The sequence below is a fragment of the Schistocerca americana genome, chromosome 7 (genome assembly GCF_021461395.2).
Source record: "Schistocerca americana isolate TAMUIC-IGC-003095 chromosome 7, iqSchAmer2.1, whole genome shotgun sequence".
NCBI classification, from domain to species: Eukaryota; Metazoa; Arthropoda; class Insecta; order Orthoptera; family Acrididae; genus Schistocerca; species Schistocerca americana.
In genome coordinates, this window is record NC_060125.1 from 617816890 (window position 1) to 617841898 (window position 25009).

Consider the following 25009-nt stretch of genomic DNA (forward strand, 5'->3'; position numbering starts at 1 on the left):
TATCTCTAACGTCGATCAGTTGTAGAACTTTGAAACACGTATTACGTTCGAGTATAATGACTTTTCTGAAAACTAGAAATCTACTCTGTAGGAATCAGCATGGGATTAGTAAAAGACGGTCGTGTGAAACCCAGCTCGCGCTATTCGTCCACGAGACTCAGAGGGCCATAGTCACGGGTTCCCAGGTAGATGCCGTGTTTCTTGACTTCCGCAAGGCGTTTGATATAGTTCCCCACAGTCGTTTAATGAACAAAGTAAGAGCATACGGACTATCAGACCAATTGTGTGATTCGATTGAAGAGTTCCTAGATAACAGAACGCAGCATGTCATTCTCAATGGAGAGAAGTCTTCCGAAGTAAGAGTGATTTCACGTGTGCCGCAGGGGAGTGTCGTAGGACCGTTGCTATTCACAATATATATGTAAATAACCTTGTGGATAACATCGGAAGTTCACTGAGGCTTTTGCGGATGATGCTGTGGTATATCGAGAGGTTGTAACAATGGAAAATTGTACTGAAATGCAGGAGGATCTGCTACGAATTAACACATGGTGCAGGGAATGGCAATTGAATATCAATGTAGAGAAGTGTAATGTGCTACGAATACGAAGAAAGAAAGATCCTTTATCACTTAGCTACAATATAGCAGGTCAGCAACTGGAAGCAGTTAATTCCATAAATTATCTGGGAGTAGGCATTAGGAGTGATTTAAAATGGAATGATCATATAAAGTTGATCGTCGGTAAAGCAGATGCCAGACAGAGATTCATTGGAAGAATCTTAAGGAAGTGCAATCCGAAAACAAAGAAGTAGGTTACAATACATTTGTTCGCCCTCTGCTTGAATATTGCTCACCAGTGTGGGATCCGTACCGGTTAGGGTTGATAGAAGAGATAGAGAAGATCCAACGGAGAGCGCGCTTCGTTAGAGGATCATTAAGTAATCGCGAAAGCGTTACGGAGATGATAGATAAACTCCAGTGGAAGGCTCTGCAGGAGAGACGCTCAGTAGCTCGGTACGGGCTTTTGTTGAAGTTTCGAGAACATACCTTCACCGAGGAGTCAAGCAGTATATTACTCCCTCCTACGTATATCTCGCGAAGAGACCATGAGGATAAAATCAGAGAGGCATACCGACAATCCTTTCTTCCACGAACAATACGAGACTGGAATAGAAGGGAGAACCGATAGAGGTTCTCAAAGTACGCTCCGCCACACACCGTCATGTGGCTTGCGGTGTATGGATGTAGATGTAGATGGATGTAGATGTATTAAATATAGGTGCGGGAGAAAAGGTCACCGTCTTTACATAGTGGGTGCAGCTTTTCTGGAGGAGTAAGGGTCACAGTCTCTTACACACTACGTGAAACTTGCCTGAGGGAGTAGTGGCTGGAGTCGTGCTTCACTTTCCAGACGAGGTCGGGGTCTCGCAGCATGAGGCACGGCCTGCCCACCATGTAGAAGCCCCCGTAGGGCTGCCCTTCCAGCTGGCGGTACACCTCGTCCATGACGCCGCAGAGGTGCGTGGTGCCCAGCAGCAGGTCCTTGGCGTGCCCCAGGAAGAGCCGGGAGGTGGCCTGCGCCACGCCCATCCGGCGCCAGTAGCCGCGGGCCACGTGCGCGTCGGCCACCAGCAGCGCGAGGGCCAGGCCGAGCAGCGCGGCCGTCACCCAGCTGACGTCACACAGTGGCCAGTAGGCGGCCGGCATGCCTGTCTCCGGCTGGACCGCCGAAACACTTGCCGATCGCTTCCTAGCTACTGTTCAGCAGTCTCGCCACGAAGTACGCGTGACGTATCACATCAGAAAGAATGCTGAGCCTACAACTTTAGTAGCATTTACAAGAACTTAGAGGCAATAAACCAGTGGGTATTTCTCACAGCATTAGACAGCATTTCTTCTCAAATACTGAGCCACTTCACATATTCCTCCAAAGTGAGCAAGAGAACTGATGATTTGTATTCACTGTTCCAGTCGCTACAAGACGAGTGACGACAACTAATTAATCGACGAGAGCCTCGCTTTGAATGGCGCGATCTGCAAATCATCCCACGGTATCCTCTTCACACAGTACCTGTTCGAGAGTAGGCGCTGTCGAATGCAGGGGAGGAAGGTGCTAGCCGCTCGCGTGGTCCTCGTGCGACGGCTCACTGCCAGTGACTTAGCGCAGCGCCTGCCGAAAGATGGAGAGACGCCACGATGCCGTCACGTGATCTCTGTTATGTCAGAGCTTATCTGCTCGTATCGGGCGGCAGAGCACTCCCCACCGGCCGCTATCTCCACTGCGGCCTACCTCACTCGAGCGATATCTCTCGGCTTCGTATGACACTATTCGGAGTATCTACTCGTGCTATATGAGGAATAATACACTGAAGCGCTAAAGGAAATGGTACAGGCATGAGTATTCAAATACAGAGCTATGTAAACAGGCAGAATACGGACAAGTGTCTGTACCTCTCGTTCGACTTCGACCCAATCTATCTGCAGATGAGCGCTTATTAATGGTTAATCCAAACCAGACGTACGCAAACATTGCAGTACCCACATCCTGCGACACCTCACTTTAGTGAATACTAACCCTTATGCAGAGATGCCAGTAGAACTATTGTGTTGGCCATCATGCCGGTGTGGGCGTGGAGGGGTTCCACCTCTACTTAAAAAAAAAAAAAAGGCGCAGTTGTTAAGCCGCTTCGTGCTGCTGCAATGGCAGGTTATCAAGATTTAAGTTTCAATGTGGTGTTATGGTCAGCGTACGAACTGTAGGGCTCAGTACCTCCGATGCAGCGATGGTGATTTTCCCGTACGACCATTTTACGAGTGTACCGTGGATATCAGGAATCCGGTAAAACACAAAATCTCCGACATCGCTGTTGCTGGAAAAACATCCTGCAAGAACGAGGCCAACGACATCTGAAAATTATCGTTCAACGTGACAGATGAGCAACCGTTCCTGAAATTGCTGCAGATTTCAGTACTGGGCCACCAACAGGTGTCAGCATGCGAACCATTCAACGAAACGTCATCGATATGGGCTTTAGGAGCCAAAGGCGCACTTGTGTAACCTTAATGACTAAACGACACAAAGCATTACGCCCAGTGTGGACCAGCCAACACCGAGAATGGACTGTTGACGATTGGAAACAAGTTGCCAGATCGGACGAATCTCGTTTCAGATTGTATCGAGCGGATGGGCATGTACGGGTATGGAGACAGCTTAATGAATCTATGGACCTGCATGTTAGCAGGGGACTGTTCTAGCTGATGGAGGCTCTGTAAAGCTGTGGCACATGTGCACTTGGGGTGATATATATATCCTCTGATACGTTTAGATAAGAATGTGGCTGGTGACACTTCCATAAGCATCCTGTCTGATCACCTGCATCCATTCATACCCATTGTGCATTCCGACGGACTTTGGCAATTCCAGCAGGACAATGCAACACCAGACATGTCTAGAGTTTTTACGGAGTGGCTCCAGGAACACTCTCCTGAGTTTAAACACTTCCGCTGGCCACCATACTCCTCAGACATGCACATTATTTAGCATATTTGGGAAGTCTTGCAACGTGTTGTTGAGAAGAGATCTCCACCTCCTTACGGATTTATGGACAGCGCTGCAGGATTTATAGTGTCAATTCCTCCATCACTACTTGAGACATTAGTCGAGTCCATGCCAAGTCGTGCTGCGGCACTTATGCATGCTCGCGGTAGCCCTACACGATATTAGGCATTTGCACCATTTTCTTTGGCTATTCAGTGTAGGAAAGTTGGCAGCCCTGAATTTCTTTCATACCTCTGGTATGATATAAAATAAGACTTGTCGGATATGGCTGTAATTCATGAAATGGTTCTAGACTCTGCGAAACAATACCAATTGGTCTAAGAGCACTACAGGATTAAGATTGGAACATTGCAATTGATAAAATTACGACACATATGAAAGAGGCACTGTTTTTGGACTGTATAATGTCTATTAACCCCCCCAGTGATAGAGTTACTTTTTGTTATTTTTGTTTGCATTTATTACTTTTCGTTGCAACAAAAGAAAATTAGATGTTCAAACTGAAAAATGTAAGATTTACCTTGCTAGTTTTAATATCCACACATCAAAAAAAGTTTTGCATCCCCCCAGTTACCATAACTCCTGAAGTTCGACGTTGACTGTGGATATTGTATCACAGACACAGTTCCTTCGACTGGTCAGAGATGTCATTAAACACGCCCAAAGATATAAAAAACCATGCATGAGCAGCGCCTGTTAGACGGACGGGGTCTGACAGCCGATCACTTCCAGCCATTCCACCACGAAGAAGGTACACGGCTCGTGTTATCTATAGTTCAACCATGCCCAGACGGTGAATACCGTGGTTAGATAGTGCCCGCATTGATACTCGCCAGCAACGGCTCTCAACAAGCGAAGTATCCAGGTGTCTCGGAATAAACCAAAGCGATGTTGTTGGTACATGGAGGAGATACAAATAGACAGGAACTGTCGATGATATGCCTCGCTCAGGCCGCCCAAGGGTGGATGATCGCTACCTACGGATTATGGCTCGGAGGAACCCTGACAGCAACGCCACCATGTTGACTAATGCTTTTCGTGCAGATACGAGACGTCGTATTACGACTCAAACTGTGCGCATTCGGCTGCATGATGTGCAACTTCACTCAAGATGTCCATGGCGATGTCCATCTTTGCAACCACGACACCATGCAGCGCGGGATAGATTGGTCCAACAACACGCCGAATGGCATCATGTTCTCTTCACCGATGAGTGTCGCATATGGCTTCAACCAAACAATTGGAGACCACTCGGTCGGGCTGAACGCCTTAGAGACACTGTCCAGCGAGTGCAGCAAGGTGGAGGTTCCCTGTTGCTTTGGGGTGGCATTATGTGGGGCCGACGTACGCTGGTGGTCATGGAAGGCGCCGTACCGGCTGTACGATACGTGAATGCCATCCTCCGACCGACAGTGCAACCATATTGGCAGCATACTGGCGAGGCATTCGTCTTCATGGACGACAATTCGTGCCTCCATCGTGCATATCTTGTGAATGACTTCCTCCAGGATAACGACATCTCCAGAATAGAGTGGCCAGCATGTTCTCCAGACAATGAACCCTATCGAACATACCTGGGATAGACTGAAAAGATCTGTTTATGAACGACGCGTCCCACCAACCACTCTTAGGGATTTACGCCGAATCGCCGTTGAGGAGTGGGACATTCTGGAGCAACAGCGCCTTGATGAACCCACGACGAACACAGGCATGCATCAAAGCAAGAGGACGTGCTGCTGGGAATTAGAGGTACAAGTGTGGACAGCAATCAGGACCACCACCTCTGAAGATCTCGCTGTATGGTGGTAGAACATTCAATGTGTGGTTCTCTTGAGCAATAAATGATGTTTATGTTGATCTCTATTTAAATTTTCTGTACAGGTTGCGGAACTCTCGGGACCGAGGTGATGCAAAACTTTTTTTGATGTGTGTATTTCTTTCCCTTTATAGCTCTTATGACCTTTCTGTATTACAGATCATAAAGCGGTGATTGTACTTCCGTCTTGGTACAAATATCAGAATCTTAAATTTTATTTGTAACGAAGGAGGTTTATTCATAGAGGTTTTAAGGTACATAGCCGCTGTGAATGAGTGCCCGAGAACCCGACCTACGAACCAAATTTGTCCTACTACAAAGACAACTGTTGCCACCGCTACTTTTAGTCTACCAGTTAAACATGTGAAAAAAATCTTCCACTTCAGGCATTGGCGATTAACTAACTCTTTATGCCCAGAACGTGTTACAGTATACGTATGTTGGACACTAGCAATTGTTTTCCTTTAAGTGTGTAGTAGCACTGAACGATGTACAAATTAATATTTGGTTTTGACAAATAAATAACCTGCAATTCGAATAAACGGTCTTGTCACGTTAAGGCAAACAACGCTGTATCACAAATCTCAAATTCCGGAATTCTGGTACCACAATATCCCGCAGTTAAGTTGTATCCACCAGCTCAATATAGTTCAACACCAGTTCCACAGAAAGTCGGCTACAACTCTTCCACACTTATTGGCTCTGAACTGGCGCACTAGTACAATAAATCAGAATAAAATAGAAGTCTAAGTCTGTTTAGATTCCGTAGAAATATTGGAACACGTGAGGCAATACTGACCCTACGACCTATCTTAGAAGCTAGATTAAGGAAAGGCAAACCTACGCTTCTAGCATTTGTAGACGTAGAGAAAGCTTTTGACAATGTTGACTGAAATACTCTATTTCAAACTCTAAAGGTGGCAGGGGTAAAATACAGGAAGCGAGAGGCTATTTAAAATTTGTACAGAAACCAGATGGCAGTTACACGAGTCGAGGGGCATGAAAGGGAAGCAGTGGTTGGGAAGGGAGTGAGACGGGGTTGTAGCCTCTCCGCGATGTTGTTCAATCTATATATTGAGCAAGCAGTAAAGGAAACAAAAGAAAAATTCGGAGTAGATATTAAAATCCATGGAGAAGAAATAAAAACTTGGAGGTTCGCCGATGACATTGTAATTCTGTCAGAGACAGCAAAAGACTTGGAAGAGCAGTTGAATGGAATGGATAGTGTCTTGAAAGGAGGATATAAGATGAACATCAACAAAAGCAAAACGAGGATAATGGAATGCAGTCGAATTAAGTCGGGTGATGATGAGGGTATTAGATTAGGAAATGAGACACTTAAAGTAGTAAAGGAGTTTTGCTATTTGGGGAGCAAAATAACTGATCATGGTCGAAGTAGAGAGGATATAAAATGTAGACTGGCAATGGCAAGGAAAGCGTTTCTGAAGAAGAGAAATTTGTTAACATCGAGTATTGATTTAAGTCTCAGGAAGTCGTTTCTGAAAGTATTTGTATGGAGTGTAGCCATGTATGGAAGTGGAACATGGACGATAAATAGTTTAGACGAGAAGAGAATAGAAGCTTTCGAAATGTGGTGCTACAGAAGAATGCTGAAGATTAGATGGGTAGATCACATAACTAATGAAGAGGTGTTGAATAGGATTGGGAAGAAGAGAAGTTTGTGGCACAACTTGACTAGAAGAAGGGATCGGTTGGTAGGGCATGTTTTGAGGCATCAAGAATTCACCAATTTAGTATTGGAGGGCAGCGTGGAGGGTAAAAATCGTAGAGGGAGACCAAGAGATGAATACATCAAGGAGATTCAGAAGAATGTAGGTTGCAGTAGGTACTGGGAGATGAAGAAGCTTGCACAGGGTAGAGTAGCATGGAGAACTGCATCAAACCAGTCTCAGGACTGAAGACCACAACAACAACAACAAGTCTGTTCTAAATAATTCTGAAACTAAAGTGTTATACTATCAAAAGTAGTTTGTTTACACACAGCCATCAGCTAATATCTCTCAACTATTTAAGCCCAAGAATTAGTGATGCAGACTTCGAATCGTAGGGGAAAAGTATCTCAAATAAGCGTAGGAAGCCGTATGGATCTCTTGATTAGCCCAAACTATCCTTTGAAGCGCAATATTCAAGGTACCACAACTCCCGTGACTTTAACGACCCCGTAACGTCAAACCGACTGTGCCAATTCGACACACCCCTGCAGACTGACATCTTTCTTACGCTCTGACAGAGGCCATACTACCTATCAGCAACATGTTAAAATTTTTGTGAGCCATCAAAATGAACAAACGATCAACGCTACTACTAGTTATAATTTTAATTTTGATTTTGCTCGTTGGCCGTCGATATTTACTCAGCAACCAGGTGTGACATGGTGGATTCTCTTTCTCATTCATTTGGCTTGGGTTCTTTTCTTTGGATTCTGCTTTTATCTACAACATGAAACAATTTATAAAACATAACCACAAGTACAAAACCTATCAGGGACATATCCGAATGAACAGAACTCACTCATGACGATTGCAGGTGATGTCAGAATTTCTGTTTTGGCACGTATAAGGGATAGGGGATCCATGTATTAGAATCAGAATTTAAAAGAGGCTTGGATGAATTAAGATCAAATAAGGCTGAAGGGATAGATAACACTCCATCACAATCTCTAAATTAATTGAGGAAGATGGAAACAAAACGACTGTTCACTTTGATGTGGAGAATATATGACACCGGCGATACACCATCTGACTTCCGGAAAAATGTCATCCACACAATTCCAAAGATTGCAAGAGTTGACAAGGGCGAGAAATATAGCACAACCAGCTTAACGTGTCATGCAGCCGAGTTGCTAACAAGAATAATTGACATAAGAACGTAAAAGAACGTTATGGATGTGTTAGATGACGATCAATTTGGTTTTAGGAAATAATAAAGTCATCAGAGGACAATTCTGACGTTTCAATTTATAACGGAAGCGAGACTAAAGAAAAATCATGACACGTTCATAAGATTTGTCGATCTCTAAAAATCTTTCTACGGTGTAAACAGGAGCTAGATGTCCAACATTCTGAGGAAAATATGGGTAAGCTGTAGGGAGAGACGGGTAATATACAATATGTACAAATTCCAAGAGGGAACAATAAGAGTGTAAGCCCAAGAACGAAGTGCTCGTATTAAAAATGATGTAAGACAAGGATGTAGTATTTCACCCTTCTGTTGAATCAGTACATCGAAGCAATGATGGAAATAACTGGAAGGCTCAAGATTGCAATTTCCATTCAAGATGAAATCATATCAATGATGAGATTCGCTGATGACATTGCTATCCTCCGTGAAAGTGCAGACGAATGTACAGTCTAATGAGTACCGAATATGGAGTGTAAATCAAAGAAAGGCGATAGTAATGAAAGATAGCAGAAATGAGAATAGAAAGACACTTAAGATCACGAAGTAGATGAAGTTCAGGAATTCTTCTACTTAGGCAGTAAAATAACCCATGACGAATGGAGCAAGGAGGACATAAAAAGCAGATTAGAAGTGGCAAATAGAACCTCCTTGCCAAGTGAAGTCTACTAGTATCAAACATAGGACTTAATTTGAGAAAGAAATTTCTTACAATGTAAGTTTGGAGCACAGCCTTGTAAGGTAGCGAAACATGGATTATTTGAAACCCGGAACAGAAAAGTATCGAAGCATTTGAGATTTGGTGCTACAGAAGAATGCTGAAAATTAGGTGGAATGATAGCGTAAGGAATTAGGAGATTCCCCGAAGAATAGGCGAGGAAAGGAATATATGGAAAACGTTGCTAAGAAGAAAGTACACGGTGGTGCGACGTCTGTTAAGACGTCACGGACTAAGTTCCATGGTATCAGAGGCAGCTGTAGACTGTAGTGGAAAAGAATGTAGAGGAAGACAGAGAAATAATTGAGAATGTAGCTTGTAAATGCTACTCTGGATGTGGAATGAAGTTGGCACGGGAGATGATTTCATGACGAGCCGCATCAGACCAGACAAAGGATTAAATAAATAAAATAAAAACTGAAATCTGTGGAAACCAGGTGGGACATTCTACAAGGCTTCCATCTTTCCATTTCCCATCTCTCTAATTCCCCATTCTTTCCCCAAACTGGCGTGAAATGCTACAGCTGCTCTCCTCTTTATACTAATATACTGATTCATACGATATTGACACTTCGAGAAATGTATTGTGGCATCAAACATATCCTTCCAGGTGAAATAATTAAGTGATACTTGCTTATTATTTCGAATACCAAACATTAATCGGCCAGCTGTAGATCTTAACAGTAAACTTCCTCAACAGCTAGTCACCTCAGTAAATTTCCTCCCATGTCTTCTCTCTCTCTCCATTGAATGTTTCGTTTCATTTAGTCCGATATCGAAAGGGATACTGATGTGAATCAATACTGGTATTGCAAATGTGTGCGGGAAACCTGCTCCGAGAGTCTCTTTATGTTCGTCTTTTCAGAGATGCTTGTGGAATCTCAGCTGTTCAGCACAGATTGTCAAATCAAACACCTTTCAGTCGTCTAAATTTGCAGACTGTTATCTTATTGGGGTACGACTTCCATTGTTATATTTCACCATCTTCGGGCCCCAACTTCAGCTCAGCATTTAAAGACTTGTGTCTGTAATCAGTTATAAATATACAGATAATAGTCTTCGAATGCTGGCCCCTATTTTGACCAGAATCGAGGTTGGAGTCTTCCTACACATTGGTCAGGGGGCAGAAGATAGCGTATTATAATGCCGAAAGTACTAGCCCAATAAAATAACGGTTTCGAAAATTAGATGGCTGAAGGCATCGCTGCCTCCTAAAGAAGTGACGCTCTCAGAAGGCGAGGGGGAAACAAAATGAAACTTCACTGGTTGAGAGTGAGATGTTATTTCAGTGAATCAATCCACATTTACAAAGAACTTGTCACTTTCTTTTGGGTCATCAGTTTTCTGACTGGTCTGATGTGGCCTGACACGATTTCCGCTCCTGTGTTAACTTGCTCCTCTCAGAGTAGCACTTTCAACCTACGTCCTCTATTATTTGCTTGATGTATTCCAATCTCTGTATTCATCTACAGTTCTTGCCTTCTACAGCTCTCTCTAGTACCATGGAAGCCATTCTCTTAACAGATGTGCTATCACGCTGACCCTTCTCTTTATCAGTGTTTTCCACATATTCCTTTCCTCTCCGATTCGGCACAGAACCTCCTCATTCCGTACCTTTTCAGACCACCTAGTTTTCAACATTCGTCCGTAGCATCATATCTCAAATGCTTCGATTCTCTTCTGTTCCGGTTTTCCCACAGTCCATGTTTCACTACCACACAATTCTCTATACTCAAGATGTCCATTCTCAGAAGTTTCTTCCTCAAATTAAGGCCGATGTTTGATATTAGTAGACTTCTCTTGGCCAGGAATGCCCTTTTTCCCATTGGTAGTCTGCTTTTGATGTCCTCCTAGCTCCGTCCGTCACTCGTTATTTTACTGCCTAATAGCAGAATTACTTAACTTCTTCGTGACCATCGATCTTGATATTAAGTTTTTCGCTGTTCCCATTTCTACTACTTTTCATTACCTTCGTCTTACTTCGATTTACTCTCACTCCATACTCTGCACTCATTACACTGTTCATTCCGTTCAGCAGATCATGTAATTCTTCTTCACTTTCACTCAGGATGGCGATGCCATCATTCGAGTCTGCCAGGGACACGGTTTTAATCTACCGGGAAGTTTCTGTCAGGTGTTGATAATGTAGTCCCGCACGAAGGCATGGTATCTGCGTGTGCTTCACAGTGATCACTCAACGTCTGACGCTGTTCACGCCGCTTGTACATCCTACCAGGCCTGGTAACAATACCTGACACGCACAGTACTAATCCACTCTGGTGGACGTTCTACTTGTTGTAGAGAAAGACAGCTCTTATAATTCACACACCCGCCTATGATGTGTATATGTAGGAAGTTACACTGACATGCAACCATGTCTGCTGGGTGCTCCATTTTTTTGGCAGGCAGTGCGTAAAGCCACAAGTGTCTCATTGTCGGCGTCTCAGTTGCCCAGTCGCTCTCCGTCGGTCTCGATCGTCGTCGCTGACGAAATTCGGGAACAGCATCCCCAACATGTTGGCAGATCCCGCACGCGGGGTGAGCACCGCACCTCATTGTTTTCCTACCTCTGTACTCCATCCTCTCAACTCTTGCTAGGCCCTTGATAGATTACTCTTTGGGGTGAGTACCCATCAAAAATCGATGTTACGTCTCTGTCTATTATTTAACATGTATGCATGTGAGCTCGAATTATTTTACTGAAATTAGTAGGTACCTCTCCCACAGATAAGTCCTATATCTAACATAGGAAATACGGTTCTCGAAGTCCACTTTACTCGTCTCCTGGCTTCCAGAAACGCTAATAAATTCCTTTACTTTTTTTCTCCAACAAATATGAATCTTTATTAAGTTGAGCACGTGCACAAGGTAGAAGATACAGTATGTCTTTTACATCACGGTAAATAACAAGTAATTATAAGAAAGTAATTATAAAAATAGTACGGGACCCGAGCCTCTGTTGCAAGTGGGGAAATAAGCTGGCTGTGCAGGCGACAAATAACATTCACCTTTACTTAGATTGCTTAATACAGTGTGGTCATAAAGACTCGATCTAAGAAATAATGACTGCATTTAGATAATACGTAATTATAACTCATTTCTGTGATAACGCGGGCCTATTGCTTTTATCCAGGATAATCAAGACGGATGCTTCCGATAGAGGAACGTGTCACTGTTGTTAACGCGTGGTTTATCTTATCTGGATGGCCAACAGGAGTTCTCTTGGAGATTTCAAAAGCCAGCTGCAATAAAAGCAAACATGTGGTTGTTTGTCAGAAAGTTCGAAAGAACTGGAAAATCCGACGATAAATCACGCTCATGGAGATCTTCTGTACCACAAGGAAATGTTCGACGGATCAGAAAAGCAGTCGATTCAAGGCCGAATGAGTCAACTCGTCGTTTAAGCAACGAAGCAGACGCGCCACAATCAATAATTTAGAAAGTTTGACACTGTACGTTAAAGAGAAGAGCGTATCTGATTATGGCACTTCACAAATTGGGTCACGGACAGCTCGTGGAGCTCCTCCTTACGATCTGACAGACAAGCAGCAACCTTATGCATTACATTTTATTTCCTGGTGAGACGGCTTTCCACAACTGCCGCACTGGGTAACTGGTTACCTCAGACTACGACGGAATGGCAGAGACACATAAAGAAAGTATGTGCGACTCGGATTCACAAAGACAGTTTATGGATCCTTCGTGTTTCCAGAAGAGACGATTGGGGAAACTTTTAACTTGATGTGCTGCAGCGTGTGAAGACATTGCTTTCCCCGAAGGTCGATAATATTTTTTTTCTTTTGTGCATTAACTTGTGATAGTACGTATGTATCATTTATTTCAACTATTCTTTATTTGTTAATACGTCACATTGTTTCTTCATTCATTTTGCTACTGTTTTATATTTTATATTGTACTAATATGAATGTTCTGGTTTTATATGGTTTGTAAATCTTTGGTTAGGCTAGGAGAAGTACTGTGTCAGAGAGAGAGCGAACGACTATCGATAGAGAGCGTGTGAGTTGCGTGGTATCGTGGCCGGTTCGCGGGTGGAGAAACGTTGCAAAGCTCGGCTTAAAAGTCGGTGATACGCGGAGGAAATATTAATTACAGCGCGTCCGCTGTGTTAATAGGAGATCGTGCATTGTTAAGTGAACAGTAAAACCTGAAAAGTATATTGTGTGTTTGCGGTGACGATTTCACACACTGTGTGAACTTGTGACAATTAGCCGTCAACCAGACACCATTGTCGTGTGGAGACACTAACTGTTAGAATTGCGTGAAGGTGGAACAAACCAAAATGTTAAGTAAAAGAACAGTGCTGTGATTTGATCAAGAAACATTTATTATATCATCCAAACTGTCTTAAAGACGACGACGTAAATTGAACTGACGTTTGACTGATTGTTATAGTGATAAAACACATGTGACTGTTTTCCTGTGGCAACACAGACAAAAGAACTATGCGAAGTATTGGCATTAACCGACTATATATCGTAAAATACTAAAGACACTGCATAATTCCGAACTACCCGCATAGCGTGATTGATAAAGTTTTATTAATAAAACGCCGCGCTTGCGACGACAACGTACACACTGGAACTATTATTATCGCGCCAGTGCTGCCAGCTGATTCGACTACAACGAAGACGTGGACCACCGCCGTAACTGGAATATTAATGAAACAGGAAGACCCATCATTGTCTTCACGCCACGAACCAGGATTAACTTCACACATCGTCCGCGCGGACCACCGCTGACGACACCGCAATGCCAGCAGTAACAGTTAAGACATTAAAAGAAAATTATTACGCTATCTCTCATTTCAAAATTAAAGACAATTGCAGTTATCTATTTTAAAAGTACTGTCACGATATCAAGGTTCAATTTTGCTTAGTTCCAATAAATATTCTTTCCATTATTTCGTCTTGTTGACAGTCTTGAAAACCCGCCAAATTAAAGTTCAATTAATAATTTTCTTTCAAAATTCTTCTAAGACATTTTGCTGCTTATCATAATTTTATTTTAATGTTTATGTGTAACATATTTTATTTTTTTGCGAAGTAAAATTAGCTACCACAAAATTACGTATATTACCAGCTGATGCTGTCCGCCATTACTGCTTGAAAACTAACCAATAGTATTTTTGCACCTATTTTCTCGTTTGCTGTCAGCTTCAAAACAAAATTACCTATTTCCTGGGCATCTAGCAGATGTAGGCCCCTACAATATTTTTTTTTTTTTTTTTGCAGGTTTACTGGGATTATATTGACTTTAATTGTTCATTTGGCCCCCGTTAAAGTGATTTATCGCATCTATGTAATAATTGTACTGAATTACCTAATTTATTTTTTTATTGCGTAAACATTGACATACCATATTTAGATTAAAATTGACGTCTTATTGGCCCCATGTAAGATTCTGCACGTTCTGACAAAGAGTATGCCAAATTTTTCTTCCGTCCATGACTAACAGGGGTAGTCAGATTCCTTGTATAGGTCATGATTTATTATTTAAAAGGTTTTTTTTTAGAAGTAGAGAACCGGTTTCTTTACAAGCGGTTCCTGCAACCACAGTTTCAGTAGTCGGTATTGCGGCAATGCTGACGGTGTAGTGTTCCGTTGTATTCCGACAGGGTGGAGCACCCCTTCATTTTGCTCTCACAGTGCGGAGTACATAAATCGAAGATTCGCCAGCAGATAGATAAGCGGAGGTTCAGCTGGACTGTGGCCTTCGGGGTACATAAAGTCAAAGGGGGACATAACGAAATCTCCAGGAACTAAGATGTTAAATCTGGGTCACAGCGTCGGCTATTTCACCACGTATGCATCAGAATGTATTCAGGTTTCCCTTCAAGGTTCGGGCAATGCTTTTAAATGGACGGAGGCAATGATGTAGTGCGATGAAACTGAATACGTAAACTAGCAGTAAATATGCTTTATATAAATTTATTTATTATTTCTTAATAACAGATTGAATCTTTAGTACCACCTTCCATATTTCTTTACTTATGTCTTGATCACATCAAAACTTAGAATTTGTGAAGCAACATTCAGAGTGAACACCAGAAAGCCTTATGCCTCAGTAGGGCGATAAGTTGACACCCCGCTAAGGCATAGATTTTATTGCTACTCGTACCGAATTTTGTTTCATAAAATCTAAGTTTTGTCGCGATGATGCCAGTAGCCGAAAAGGCTTTCTAAGTAAATTAATATACCAAGTGATCTAGACGGCTTAATTGATAATCATAGCCAACTCATTTAGGACATTTATTTCCCTCATTAATACGTTCATTCTCATTACTTATGAATTAATTTCGCCAGCACAGCTTCTTCTAGAAACCTATTGGTCCAAAAGCATTACCATGGCCTGTGTAAACGGATAACAGTGACAGTATGATTCTAATTTGGCGTTGGTCAGAAGGTGGGGTTATTTGAAAAGCTACGACTCTTCATTCATTATTGTGCTTTTGATCTAATGGCACTGTATTTAATGAAGCCAAAAAGCACTTGGGAAAGCCCTATTATGAAAGTAACTTCAATACCATGTATTTCGTGTTTAGTCCACTAATAAGTTACATACAGTATTGAATTAAGACGCTGGAATGTAAATTATCCGTGGGAAAATATGTCCCATGCGAGGTGCTGTGCACAGCGATGAATAAGTTTCAAGTCGAGTGATAGACGCATAGAATTAGGCCTCCTTCTGAAAAACACCTCCCTGTTGCTATGCGCGTCTCTGCAAAAAGTGCAGACGGACAATGTTTGTGTAAATGTTAAATCTGTTGTGAATCGGTTGCTGCTTTTCCATACGTAACAAAGCTGCTGATGATTTTTGATTTTAAACGGCCTGAATGATTCGCATTACTTGAACAGGACCCTGTGTACCGTGATTAATGACTAACAGTGGTCCACACATTTCAAGAAGAGCTCAGTAATAACTCTAGTGGCGTTCTCACTGTTTAATCTCATTCCAGAATTATCAGTGCCAATAAGACAGATCGTAGAAACTGTGACGCTGAATAATTCTGTGCGTCTGAGGCTGTACAGCAATATCCCCCGCACCCACAAGAAACAAAAATCTTGACAATATAACATCTCTAGAATACGGTATTGAGTCCTGTTCCACCATAGCACACCTATAATACGTACAAAAAATATGAAGGAACGGCTTTGTCATTATTTTTCGAAACAAGACATCTTGTTATTGTTTCTGCAAACTTGATGAAATATGCCGTGCAGCGTTGTTCACAATCACACTTCACTGAACAGGAACTAAATAATTGTCAGTATCGAAGTTCTTCTCACGTTGCACGTCTGTGAGACGGATTACTATTGATAGAGTGACGTCATCTGTGGTACGAATTTCGTGTACAATTGCAAGAGACGGACCGCCAAGTGAGTTAAGCAGCGATTCTTGCTCCACCCCCCCCCCCCCAACTTTTATCCATAGAGAAAATATTATGAGGTAGATGGAGACCGGGGACTACCCCAAACATCATCACCTTTCTCTGAAATAAAGCTTATATTCTCTGTTGTTTACCAGCACCCCGAGAACCGAATAACATTTTTAATATTTCCTAAATTAAATTTAGTAGTTTAGTAGTTTAGTTCATTACAGAATTGCATGGGATAGCATTTTTTTAAAATCTTTAAACTTCCTGGCAGATTAAAACTGTGTTGCGGACCGAGACTCGAAGTCGGGACCTTTGCCTCCGCAGGCAAGTGTTCTACTATTTTTTTTTTCCTTTTAATCTCATTTTGTTCGATATTGTTCGTTGCATTTTTTCGTGGCCGTCGTCAAGTTCATCGATGATTTACTCACTCAGTTTTTTATTGCAGAGAGCTGTCTAATCCCGTACCGAACACGCTGAGATATCTTTGTCTCTACCTCGTCTCCTACCTTCCAGAATTCACAGAAACTCTCCTGCGGACCTTGCAGAACTAGCACTCCTCAAAGAAAGGATATTACGGAGATATAGCTTAGCCACAGCTTTTCGCTCTGGAGCGGAGTGAAAATTTCATTCATATTCGTATCTTCAAAATATATTCAATGCAGTCTTCGAAAACGGTGCTAATTATCAACAAATGGACAATGTTCTGAAAAACTACTGCAGATACATGTCTGAGACATGTTTTATTAGAATCACCAGACCAATAAAAAATTCGATATCGTGTTTTACTTTAACTTCGCACAGTTTTGCGATGGTTTCATATTAGCGAAATTGCTAAATTTCAGGCGAAATCTTTTATTTGCCATAACTCCGTAACTAAACATTTCTACAAACTTATTTCTTTAGTTTTACTTGTAGAATAGCATGTTAAAATATTTTGATATCTTCGTGAACCATCCTGTATATGTCATTGTAATAGGCGACCCTTACGTTAAGCTTCCACCAGTAATACCTACGTACGTTCCACTGTTCATTGCAATCCTTACATCGTGTTTGTTGCAGTCGCTTTTACCTGTGTGTCTGTTTATATGCTTATACGTAGTTCAGCATTACCCCCAAGGTCCATATGTGTTTGTCAGCTGCCATTCAGATGTTGGCTTTAAGTTTTCTGCCAGCATGGACATCATGTCACATCGGTTCTCATCGTCATTACGCTACGTTTCCTGCAGTCAAATGCCTGTGGGTCAGTGCTCATGAAATCCGTCTATTTATTATCCTTCTTTCACATATACGTCGTTCTTGATGTCACATGCTTCAGATTTCCCGCAGTGAAACATATGCAGCGTGAACTTCAAATTCTCTAATAAAATGTTCAGGGATATTGTCTGAGCACTAGATGTAAGTATCCTGAGGTCTCCGATGGATCGTTACAGCCTTATAATGTAATTATGATTATTCGGCAAGTTACTGTAATTAGTTTTATTTCTGTGACAAATTTACAACATTAAAAATGTCTGTAACAAGTAATCACCAAAACGTGCAACACAAAAATCACAGAGTATTGCAATAGCACTCAGACAGATAAAACCAAATGGTTATGTCGTCGCCGTCGCCGTGGGAACAGTGACTTGATTTCGGTGAGCCCACACACACAACGAGTATCGGTCAGGTACACCCACTCATACTGCTGTAACTCATGCTAACGTACAAGTAACACGGCCGGGAAAACGAAACGAAGAAAATACTGAGCGGTATTGAGAGCAAGCTGGAGGATGAAGGGTAAAGTGGTCATAAATGTTGTCAACTGTATGTATAGTAAGTGAATGGAATATTCGGTTTCCAAATAAGGCGCACAGCGCATACCGTCGACATTTCAACTGTTGTGCAGATAGTTTCAGAGCAATACGATGCAATCTTCAAATAGTGCATGATATCAAATGCCGTTACGAGGGTGAGTCAAATGAAAACCTTAAATTGGTAATAACAAATCGAAATTTCGCGCCGTTGTCCCGTAAGTTGGTAAGCGTGCTACAAACAGAGTGCAGAATGGCCTGTAGGTGGCACCATAGTGCAGATGCACTCACACCGTCGCAGTATCACTGTAAAGATGGCCGCCCCACTTGCGACTTGCACCAGGGAAGAAAAGCGTCCTGTCATTCGGTTTTTGCGTAGTGAAGGTGTGAAACCTATTGAAATTCATCTACGAATGAAGGTTCAGTACGGTGATGCATGTTTGTCACCGCAGCAAGTCTACGAATGGAGTGGGAAGTTCGCAAATGGCGTGACTTCGTTGGAAGATGCTGCTCGTCCAGGTCAGGCGCAACGAGTTGTGACTCCACAGAACATTGCAGCAGTTGAAGCCATAGTGAAGGAAAACCGCCGAGTGACACTGCATTACATTGCAGCATGTTTACAGATTAGTCATGGGTCAGCACACCACATTGTGCATGATGTGCTCCAGTTTCACAAAGTGTCTGCAAGATGGGTGCCACGGCAGCTGACTACAGAAATGAGAGAACGACGTGTCGATGCTTGTGAAGAACTTCTTCGGCGCTTTGAACGAGAAAGTAATGGCTTCCATGCAAGAATCGTTACTGGGGACGAAACCTGGGTTCACTTCTACCTCCCGGAAACGAAGAGAGCGAGCAAGGAATGGCGCCATTCCTCATCACCAAAAGCAAAGAAGTTTCGAACAGAACCATCAGCAGGGAAGGTCATGCTGACTTTTGGGGCGAAAAAGGCGTCATTTTGGAGCATTACATGTCTAGAGGTACTACTGTCACCAGTACAGCACACACAGATCTCCTAAAAAATCACCTGCGGCCTGCAATCAAATCAAAGCGACGTGGATTGCTGTCAGCAGGTGTCTTATTGCAACATGACAATACAAGGCCCCACACTGCCCGTACAACAGTTGCAAGAATCGCAGACCTGCATTTTGAGTGTCTTCCTCATCCACAATACTCACCAGACATTGCCCCAAGTGATTTTCATATGTTTGGACCACTCAAATACGCAATAGGAGGAAAGAAATTCCGTTCTGATGAAGACGTACGCCTCGCGGTGCATGAATGGTTGCGCGGACTACCAAAAGAATTTTTTTCTAAAGGAATTTATGCAGTTTGTAAGTGCTGGAGAACTTGCATTGAGCGTGGGGGAGATTATGTCGAAAAGTGATACAGCTTTGTACCACTTGTGCACAATAAATAATATTTTTTAAAAATATTTCAAGTTTTCATTTGACTCACCATCGTACTTTGGAATGAGGCACCGGAAACCACGAACCCCTGTACCAAAACAGGAAATATGGCTGAGCATACTGCGGATCTTTGATAGTTGAGTTTTGTTATCACTGTGATTATGTGTCGGTGCACCTTACGATGGTTCCTTCAGGTTTCCAGCAGTCACACATAAGGAGGTATCAGTGTTCTAGACGATGTTTATTTCCTGTTTTTTTTTTTTTTTTTTTTTTTTTTTGTTTTGCACTCATACAAGTATGTGAGCGACAATCGCAGTGCTTGTGACACATCTGTTTATCTACGTGTCTTTATGGTAATGATGATATGCTGTGTTTCGCAAGGCACTCTTAATCATGTGACTGTGTTAGTGACGATGCGCACGCAAGAAACAGGACAATGAAATGTCGTGTGGATAGACCCGTCGCCTGGTGCAAGTCTTTTAAGGTGACGCCAGTTTGGCGACTTGCGTATCGATGGGGATGATATGATGAAGACAATACCCAGTTCCTGAATGGAGAAACCCTCCAACCTAGGCAGGAATCGAACCCTAGCGCCTTTGCGTGGCATTCTGCGGCGCTGACAACTCAGCTACCGAGGCGAACAATCGGACAACCATGCATACGTGGTTGGTTTCCTAAATGTGGTAAATTTCCATGGAAAAATGGGAAATCTGTGTTGCGCTTTCATAGTTGGTAGGCTTTATTATTCCAAGAATCGTATATTGAATTTCAACAATGTACAGCGTAACGTTTACTGATGAGATCCGTCTGAATCGGTTAGTGTGTCGACTGCGATTCAAAACGAAGAAAACCGAGCTTCGTGCTGCCATTTAACATAATTCGATGAAGTTCACACGGACTCCGCACCATCATTGGAGCCCATTTACTTTTCGATTAACGAGTTTAAACGTGGTCAGGTAAGCACCGCAGAAGAAGCGCGCTCCTGCCGTCCAATGTGGTTTTTTTCGGAGACAATCAGCCTCAGGCACGGTGGAAAAAAGGTAGGCAGGGGTCGAATCCCGAGGCCTCGCCAAGGTGCCTGTCATTTTGCTGGTCGCCTACATGTACTGATGGGCTTTTTTTTAATTTTTTTTAAACCTTAGAACTTGCTTTTCCAAAAAGAATGAAACACAGTCCGAGTGAAACCAATATGGCTACCACCACTGTAAAAAGAAGAAGGAAGTTTCATTTCCAGTCGTAGCCTGCAACAACCGTTCGTTAACTTTTTTTTTATTAATGAGAAGGAAAGACAAAAAAACAGGCCACAACAGTGAAATGAACTGCGTATCAATACGCCTGAAAAGGGGCTACGACAAGGATACAGACGAGGACCTGTTTAATTCATCCGATATCTCAACGTCGAAATACAAGGTTCAACATATTGGCAAATAATTCGCGATACTGTAGCGGGTGCGAACAGTTCCATGTGCAATATCCATACATTTGTAGAAGGTGAGTGGGTCCATGCCGCCTCTTTTTTAAAATGTAGTGAAGATAGTGGCCTAAAAAGACTAAAAACCATGCAATGGTATTTCACTTTGTCCTGCGAAAGTACGAGGAGGCTGGACACTACTATATCAGCCGGAAAGGCAGTTAGAAACGCTAGTTAATTCGTTTCCATAGTTGGTAAGCTGGATTATTAGAAGGATCACACAAAGAATATCAACAATGTACAGCGGAAAGTTCATTCATGACAGCCGTCTGAATTGGTAGGTGTGTCAACAGCGATTGAAAATGGAAAATACAGAGTTTCATGCTGTAACTACACATTTTAAAGTGAAGGGGTGGACTGCCGCTCAAATCAAAACAGAATTAGATGAAATTCATGCTGACTCTGTACCATAATTTGAGCCCATTTGCTTTTTGATTAATGAATTTAAACTTGTTCGGACAAGCACAGAAGACGAAGCGCGCTCCGGCCTTGTGATTGGCGTTGCTGCAGAGGAAACCCTTGACAAAGCATCTGATATGGTAGTGCCAGACCGCCGAATAAAAATTGGTGAGCTTTCTGAGACCTTAGAAACTTCAGCTGAGCGAGTGCATGGTATCCTGCAGGGAGAACTGTCTACGAAGAAGCTGTGTACGAGGTAGGTGCCGCCATTGCTCACAGTCGACGAAAACCGCACCCGACACAACATTTCGACACACTATCTGGCCATGATTAGTCGCAATCCGCAAGACTTTTGGCGCCGCTTTGCGAATGTTGGTGAAACCTGGATCCATCATTACACACCAGGATTAAAACAGCAGACAAAACAATGTGCACCAAAGAAGGTAAAGGCCATTTTGACAGCTGGTAAGGTGATAGCCACTGTTTTTTTGGGATTTTCAAGGAATGATGCTGATAGATTACTTGGAAAAAGGCAGAACCATAACTGGACCCTATTATCCTTAATTTTTGGACTGTTTGAAACTTGCGTTGCATGAAAAAGAAAACGCAAAAACAAGCTTTTTCACCAGCACCATCCCACATATCAGCGATAACAATGGTGAAAGCGCATGAATTGGGCTTCAATTGGTTCGTCATCCATTTTATTCAACAGACGTAGTCCCAAGTGAGTTTTTCTTGTTTCCTACTTTAAAACTTCGGCTTATTTGGAAGAAAGTTTCGTTCAAAATGGCTCTGAGCACTATGGGACAACGTCTATGGTCATCAGTCCCCTAGAACTTAGAACTACTTAAACCTAACTAACCTAAGGACAGCACACAACACCCAGTCATCACGAGGCAGAGAAAATCCCCGACCCCGCCGGGAATCGAACCCGTGAACCGGGGCGTGGGAAGCGAGAACGCTACCGCACGACCACGAGCTGCGCACGAAAGTTTCCTCAAAAGACGAAGTGATAGTTGCAGTCAACGAGTATTTTACAGACTCTGGCAGAACCTATATTTCAGATGGGACGAAAAAGCAGGCGGACCAGAGGATCACGTGCATACCCATTAAATAAAACTAAATCTAGAAGTAAGATGAACTACTTAAAAAGTAAACATTTTTCTTGGTGTTTTACCAGGCTTATCAATTCACCATATGTGAATTAGAATACGTGAAAATGCTTACGTTAGGGTTCCTACAATAACGGGTGTATACACTACGTGATCAAATTATTCGGACGTCCCCATGTAACACGCAATCGACCAATAGATGCCACGAGATGAGGGAACGTTTTGTTGTCAGTGTGAAGTAGTAACAATGGAATGTGTCCGTCAGGAGAGCTGAGTAACTCAGAATGTGAACTAGTCTTTCGATGTCATCTGAGAATCAAATCCACCACGAACATTTCAACCCTTCGGAAGCTGTCCATGTCACTTGATTGTGAAGTGTAAACGCGAATATACACTACTGGCCATTAAAATTGCTACACAACGAAGATGACGTGCTACAGATGCGAAATTTAACCTCCAGGAAGAAGATGCGGTGATATGCAAATGATTAGCTTTTCAGAGCATTCACACAAGGTTGGCGCCGGTGGCGACACCTACAACGTGTTGACATGAGGAAAGTTTCCAACCGATTTCTCATACAAAAACAACAGTTGACCGACGTTGCCTGGTGAAACGTTGTTGTGATGCCTCGTGTAAGGAGGAGAAATGCTTACCATCACGTTTCCGACTTTGATAAAGGTCGGATTGTAGCCTATCGCCATTGCGGTTTGTCGTATCGCGACATTGCTACTCGCGTTGGTCGAGATCCAATGACTGTTAAAAGAATATGGAAGACAACAACCATCTGCACGAGCAGTTCGACGACGTTTGCAGCAGTATGGACTATGAGCTTGGAAACCATGGCTGCGGTTACCATTGACGCTGCATCACAGACAGGAGCGCCTGCGATGGTGTACTCAATGACGAACCTGGGTGCACGAATGGCAAAACGTCATTTTTTCGGATGAATCCAGGTTCTGTTTACAGCATCATGATGGTCGCATCCGTGTTTGGCGACATCGCGGTGAACGCACATTGGAAGCGTATATTCGTCATCGCCATACTTGCGTATCACCTGGCGTGATGGTATGGGGTGCCATTGGTTACAAGTCTCGGTCACCTCTTGTTCGCATTGACGGCACTTTGAACATTGGACGTTACATTTCGGATGTGTTACGACCCGTGTCTCTACGCTTCATTTGATCTCTGCGAAACCCTACATTTCAGCAGGATAATGCACGACTGCATGTTGGAGGTCCTGTACGGGCCTTTCTGGATACAGAAAATGTTCGACTGCTGCCCCGGCCAGCACGTTCTCCAGATCTCTCAGCAATTGAAAACGTCTGGTCAATGGTGGCCGAACAACTGGCTCGTCACAGTACGCCAGTCACTACTCTTGATGAACTGTGGTATCGTGTTGAAACTGCATGGGCAGCTGTACCTGTAGACGCCATCCAAGCTCTGTTTGACTCAATGCCCAGGCGTATCAAGGCCGTTATTACGGCCAGAGGTGGTTGTTCTGGGTACTGATTTCTCAGGATCTATGCACCCAAATTGCGTGAAAATGTAATCACATTTCAGTTCTAGTATAATATATTTGTCCAATGAATACCCGTTTATTGTCTGCATTTCTTCTTGGTGTAGCAATTTTAATGGCCAGTAGTGTATATGTTTATTCTAAATGATAGTCCCATTTTCAAAGCCTTGTATTTATTCAAATGCAAATGCTAAATGAACAAGTTTTATACAAATGAAAAGACGAAGTTTCGAAGTTTTTGTTCATAATGTTTGATATCAGTGTAATAAATTAATTATTTTGTAATAATTTGTAATTAATTATTTTTAATAATTATTTAGTAATTAGAAATGTGATAAATGCTATAAATGTTCAATGTGGTCACCGTTGGCTGCACGGCAAACATCGACGCAGTAACCAAAATCGTACCACACCCGCGAAAGCGTATCTGCTGTTACTGAGTGCATCGCAACAGTGATCCATTTCCGCAGATCGTTCAGAGTGGTTGGTAGTGGCGGGACGAAATCGGCTTCCTTCACGTAACCCCATAAGAGAGAGTCGCAGGGTGTGAGATCAGGCTGGCCAGAAGCGCAGAGCCAGGTCCTCAGGTCCCCCGAGACCGATGCACTGCTGGGGAACCGAGTCATTTAATAGCCTCGTACATAATGGTGCCAATGGGACGGAGCCCCATTCTGCTGGAACATGAATACCTGGGAATCTTCCATAACGTGAGGGAGCAGCTATTGTTCCGACATATCCAGGTACGTGACTCGCGTTACAGTTCTTTCCGCAATTAAAAATGGTCCACAAAAACCTTTGTACGGGATACGGCGCAGAACACCTTGTTCTTCGGTGAGTCTCTTTCTTGTTGCAATGGTGAATGTGGATTTTCCGAGCCCCATACTCGAACATTCTGTCTGTTGAGTT

General features: G+C 42.8%; 1 protein-coding gene across 1 annotated transcript in view; it reads right to left on the reverse strand.

The window, feature by feature from the left end:
* LOC124623149 overlaps nucleotides 1-25009 on the reverse strand; it is a 219346-nt gene that overhangs the window by 74905 nt on the left and 119432 nt on the right. Inside the window, exon 8 of the mRNA XM_047148940.1 lies at nucleotides 1374-1758. Coding sequence (XP_047004896.1) covers nucleotides 1374-1758 — 385 coding nt within the window. The remainder of the gene's footprint in view (nucleotides 1-1373; nucleotides 1759-25009) is intronic.